This window comes from Anomaloglossus baeobatrachus, chromosome 1 (assembly GCF_048569485.1).
Source record: "Anomaloglossus baeobatrachus isolate aAnoBae1 chromosome 1, aAnoBae1.hap1, whole genome shotgun sequence".
Taxonomy (NCBI): domain Eukaryota; kingdom Metazoa; phylum Chordata; class Amphibia; order Anura; family Aromobatidae; genus Anomaloglossus; species Anomaloglossus baeobatrachus.
Window position 1 is genome coordinate 720059489 of NC_134353.1, and position 6000 is coordinate 720065488.

Consider the following 6000-nt stretch of genomic DNA (forward strand, 5'->3'; position numbering starts at 1 on the left):
GGGAAACATCTCCTCAGAGAGGAGTGTTCTCCCCTGAGCTGAACGGCCGGTGGGCGGCGCCGCACTGTTCCCCTGCATGACAGACATGCAGGGGCAGTGAAAACGAAACTAGGCCGCAGCCGAAGCCGGGGCCTAAATTTTCCCATGCGGCCGACGAGCAGGCACCCTCGGCGCGGTTCTCAGGAGAAAACCAGAGAACCGGCCGGAAATCACAGCAAAGTGAAATAACACACTCTCCCCACAATAAATGTACACGGGACCCCTCAATAACGTCTCAATACTTAGCTTATGAGACGCAGGGCCAGGTCCCTGAGGGGTGAGCGCTCCGTCCGGCAGGATCCTGAAAGGGCTGTGGATGGAGACCGGTCTCCTGCAAAGCAGTGAGAACCGTGATGGCTCCCACTTCAAGCCAGAGCCCGAGGGATGGTGAAGGAGCACGGCATGTAAGGCTCCAGCCTTGTAAAATCAACCTTAACAGCACCGCCGACACAGTGGGGTGATAAGGGACATGCCGGGAGTCCAGTTTGGACCCGCTTTTCTTCCAACTCTTTGAAATCAAAAATCAAAAATCAGATGAGAATGCATGTGTGTGTGTGACCTCCTGAACACAAAGCATTGAACTGGCTAGATTTGTCATCCAGGGGGTGTATATGCTCGGAGGGAGGAGCTACACTTTTTAGTGTAGTACTTTGTGTGTCCTCCGGAGGCAGAAGCTATACACCCATGGTCTGGGTCTCCCATAAGGAACGATGAAGAAATACCAAAGTCATGAGTATTTACTGACATCACCTAGTGAACTAAAACACATTGTACAGTCATTTACAGCTCCACAATTCAAGGGGACTTTACATCACTAATAATATTTTAGTACCTTTGTAATCTCTTCCAGTCTACTACAACGCTTTGAAGCAAATAGACTTGGATGCAGGTAATCACTGTCGTCGTCATCATCGTCGTCGTCATCATCATCTTCGTCACTGTGTTTGTTCGCATTGGCTACAGATTCTAGGAAAAAAAATATAACAAAATTGCTGTTACGCACAACAAAGCATAAATAACATTTATATGGAATGTTAGAAACTGATGTGGTCACTTGACATTCAGCCCCCATCTTGGTATACCATATGGCAGTCCTGCATGGCTATTGGAGTATCCATGCAAGACCGGTGTCACACTTACGATTGCCTCTCGCAGTGCATCACTGGCACGGACTCACACTCTCCTCACAGGAGCGAGTCGGTTGCATGCATCTCTATGCAGCTGAGACGCTCCTGTCCGGAGAGTGTGCAGCTGTGCCGGGTGATGCACGCGAGGCAATGGCAAGTGTGACACCGGCCTAAGAGAATGTAATGACGCTGAAGATATTTGTTCTTTATTCTGTCACTACCAAGGAAGCAAAGAAGCTTTGAAATCACAAGGATCAACTCTCTAGCTGCAATACCCAGTGCAGGATGAGAAGATTTATTCCGTGGTTCTACTCCTAGAGGAAGGCGCTACCGAGAGCAGGAGGAAGTGTCTTACTGTTATCTCACCCATGTACGGCCGATACAAGACACCCAGGTAAGTGACATATTTGCTAATGGTAGTTCAGTAGCTGAATTTCTAGCCATACGCTGTGCCTAAAGTCAGTTTTACACACCCGTGAAACAAAGACCATTGTTTGATAGTAAGGCCTGGCCTAATCGCTGGATTTCCAGACCTGAGCTACTAGCTTTATGTCTCGTAAGGTCTGATGACTACAGTTTGAGCAGACTAATCAGAGCATGGCCCGCATTTTACGGCCTAAGTCCGACCATTTACCGACTGACTCCTGTTCAGCGGTATCTGCATTATAGAATTTTACTTTCTCCAGTTTAGATTTTGTGAGCATGTTTGTAGACATAGTATAAACCCTGCACATTTTTTTTTATATTTAACAGCTGGAGTGGTATCACTGATGGATGTTCCTTGCCTCTAGTAATATACCCGTCAATTGGCACCTTCTGTTCTTCTAGGTCAGGGGTCTCAAACTCGGCTGGGTGTATGGGCCGCACACAGGAAAAAAATAATTTGAGGGGCCGCATTCCTTTCAGGACAAAGTGACATTGGTAGTGGTACCATTTTTTCTTTCTATACACCCTTGAATCACTGTTTTCGAACATTTTTCATTTGTCCATTATAACAAAGGTGTAGTGTGTGTATATGTATGTGCATATATACATACATACATACTTTTTTTTACATTTTTTCCCCTTTTTGTAAGTAATACAGTTTTACAATAACCACCGCATAGTAATTTTGGCCAACATCTTGTAGTAATGTGCCCCATCTTGTTTCCCATTCTGTAAAAATGTGTGCATCCTTGTCCCCTTGTAGCAATGTGCCTCAGCTAACACACACACACACACACACACACACACACATCCCCCCCCACCCTGTGCAGCCTCAGCTAATACACATCCCCCCCACCCTGTGCAGCCTCAGCTAATACACATCCCCCCCACCCTGTGCAGCCTCAGCTAATACACATCCCCCCCACCCTGTGCAGCCTCAGCTAATACACATCCCCCCCACCCTGTGCAGCCTCAGCTAATACACATCCCCCCCACCCTGTGCAGCCTCAGCTAATACACATCCCCCCCACCCTGTGCAGCCTCAGCTAATACACATCCCCCCCACCCTGTGCAGCCTCAGCTAATACACATCCCCCCCACCCTGTGCAGCCTCAGCTAATACACATCCCCCCCACCCTGTGCAGCCTCAGCTAATACACATCCCCCCCACCCTGTGCAGCCTCAGCTAATACACATCCCCCCCACCCTGTGCAGCCTCAGCTAATACACATCCCCCCCACCCTGTGCAGCCTCAGCTAATACACATCCCCCCCACCCTGTGCAGCCTCAGCTAATACACATCCCCCCCACCCTGTGCAGCCTCAGCTAATACACATCCCCCCCACCCTGTGCAGCCTCAGCTAATACACATCCCCCCCACCCTGTGCAGCCTCAGCTAATACACATCCCCCCCACCCTGTGCAGCCTCAGCTAATACACATCCCCCCCACCCTGTGCAGCCTCAGCTAATACACATCCCCCCCACCCTGTGCAGCCTCAGCTAATACACATCCCCCCCACCCTGTGCAGCCTCAGCTAATACACATCCCCCCCACCCTGTGCAGCCTCAGCTAATACACATCCCCCCCACCCTGTGCAGCCTCAGCTAATACACATCCCCCCCACCCTGTGCAGCCTCAGCAAATACACATCCCCCCCACCCTGTGCAGCCTCAGCTAACACACACACGAAAACATTCTTCTCACCTGCTGTCAGCGGCATGCAGGCACGTGGACTCGGTGAAGCCTCAGCTACCACACACACACACACACAGTGCAGCCTCAGCCAGCAACAGAACCACACACACGGCATGAGACTGAGACACACACACACACACACACACACACACAATTCTTCTCACCTGCTGTCAGCAGCACGCAGGCACGTGGACCAGGTAATGATCACAGCTGCTGTCATCGCTGAACGTTCGGCCGGCGCGTGCAGAGCAGTTCTCACTGCACAACAGCCACTGGCCAATCACAGGCAAGCATCTGAGGTCATATGCAGCAGGTGCTTGCCGCTGATTGGCAGGCGGCTGTTATTGCGTTCTGCAGTGAGAACTTCACTGTGCGCGGCAAACACAAAACTGTAGGCTGAAATAAATAACTGACAGCTGCGGCCCCTGCACCGGTCGCCATCTTTACCAGGTCCACGGGCCTGCGGGCCGCAAGAAGCCACCTGAAGGGCCGCATGCGGCCCGCGGGCCGCGTGTTTGAGACCCCTGTTCTAGGTGCTGCTCCAGTCTTGCACCATCATCTTGTGCCTGCAGTTTCTGACTGACCGTAAATCAGAGATTAACAGTCACAATAGAAGTCTATGATCGCCTCTTCCTGGCTCTTATAGACTTTCATGGAGTAGTGACTTTCGGTCCAGCCAACAAACACTAGAGCTATCCAGCAGGTTAAAATGTGAAAAAAAAAAAAAAAAAAAAAAAAAAAAGACGACCGGAGCAGTGCTGAGAACAGAAGACAACAGCAGGTAAGTATATTACTAGTGGTAGGGAACTTTGATTAACAATACCACTCCAGCAGTGACAAAGAAAATGCCGGGAATGGGGATTTAAAATAGGAGCAAGTAGTAAGAAGATGGAAGTAAATAAAAACGGTTCCTACTTTTTTGCTCTTCTTTCTGCTTCTCCGAGTGTGAGGTATAACGTCCTTCTTTCATGGCTTTCTGGATGTGCTTGTAATAAGGGTTGAGGTAGTGATCAAAACGTAAAAAGTCAAACTGTGAGTTTCGAGCTTGCTTGGCTTTTAACATGATCTCAAACTGAGCACCCTGCTTGCAGACAAAATTTGCTGTACGCTCTATAATGGCATGCATTTTTGCAGTGGGCGGCTGGTAACAAGGGAAAAACAAAAAAGAAAAAGTTATTTTATAAGACATATCCAAGAAAATTATTTTACAAATTCATTGGAAAACCTAGACGTTCAGGCAATATGTTTAGGAATACATTTCTATGTCCAAGTGACTGAACAGATGGGAAGGCAGCTCCTAACACAAGTCTCAGCTATTTAGCCTCACCCATCGGTCAAAGGACCCCTAAGGGTGAAAAAGATTGCTAAAAGTTTTACTCATGGGATGATGAAAAATCACTGTTTCCATCAGTCAAGATTTCCGATTCCAACGCACTGGAACGGATTTTGACATATTTTCCTTCAGCTACATAGAATAGTGTAACAGACTCTGCCAATATGAAAGCTCGGTGTAATGGAGGCTAAAGGAAGCCCAATGGTGGCAAATATCAATGGGTACGTTTAAGTGTAAGCGCCATATTCATTTATTTTACAATAGTACACATGAAAATAATAAATTGTGTACTACCCTGTTTCCCCAAAAATAAGACACTGTCTTATATTTTTTTTGCCCTAAAAAAAGCACTAGGTCTTATTTTCAGGGGATGTCTTATTCTCGAGGAGACATGGTTGGGGTAAGTGTACCACCACAAAAATCAGACACCCCTTCCCAGGATCGTCATACTTACCAGCCCCAGGCATCTGTGTGGCTCCCAGATCTCCCAGCAGGTGTGCAGCACGCCTCGCCTTCATCTGGCTGACACTCGCATAGATCACATCACATTCACACACACTCATACAGATACACACATCAGATTCCACATCATTCCTCCCTGTGATCTCCCAGCAGCTGTGGTCCCCTACATCTGACTGACACTCACACACATAGCTTTCACATCATTCCTCCCTGTGCTCTCCGGCGGGCACTCCCAGCAGCTGTGCTGCACGCCGTCCTCCTCTGCCGAAACTCTCACATCCGATATCGTGCACGCACACACACACACACACACACACACACACACACACACACAGCATTCGGAGATACCACATGCTTCCGACCATGTGATCCTCCAGCAGGTCCTGGAAGGTCACTGCACAATATCGCCGCCGAGAAGCAAGCGATATCGCTGGATATGGTGTGTGTGTGTGTGGTAGTGTGTGTGTGTGTGTGTGTGTGTGTGTGTGTGGTAGTGTGTGGTAGTGTGTGTGTAGTGTGTGTGTGTGTGGTAGTGTGTGTGTGTGGTAGTGTGTGTAGTGTGTGTGTGTGTGTGTGGTAGTGTGTGTGGTAGTGTGTGTGGTAGTGTGTGTGGTAGTGTGTGTGGTAGTGTGTGTGTGTGTGGTAGTGTGTGTGTGTGTTCCGCTGCAGGGCTTTGATGCGCTCACTTGCTCCCGGTCGGCGTCTAGCGAGTATGATCGGGGAGGGGTGTCTTCTCTCCTTTAAGGGGTGTTCGCAGTCTATAATGAAGTGTCCTGCAGTGTAACTTTTTTACCGCTCTCACATCCGATCGCACACACACACACACACACACACACACTCCATTTGGAGATACCACAAGCTTCCGGCCATGTGATCCTCCAGCAGGTCCTGGAAGGTCACTGCACAATATCGCCGC

General features: G+C 49.0%; 1 protein-coding gene across 3 annotated transcripts in view; it reads right to left on the bottom strand.

The window, feature by feature from the left end:
• SFSWAP (splicing factor SWAP) overlaps nucleotides 1-6000 on the bottom strand; it is a 237666-nt gene that overhangs the window by 179702 nt on the left and 51964 nt on the right. For all 3 annotated transcript variants that reach the window (XM_075322143.1, XM_075322151.1, XM_075322159.1), the window contains 2 exons: nucleotides 4205-4430; nucleotides 872-1005 (listed from right to left, as the gene is read on the bottom strand). In XM_075322143.1, coding sequence (XP_075178258.1) covers nucleotides 872-1005; nucleotides 4205-4430 — 360 coding nt within the window. The remainder of the gene's footprint in view (nucleotides 1-871; nucleotides 1006-4204; nucleotides 4431-6000) is intronic.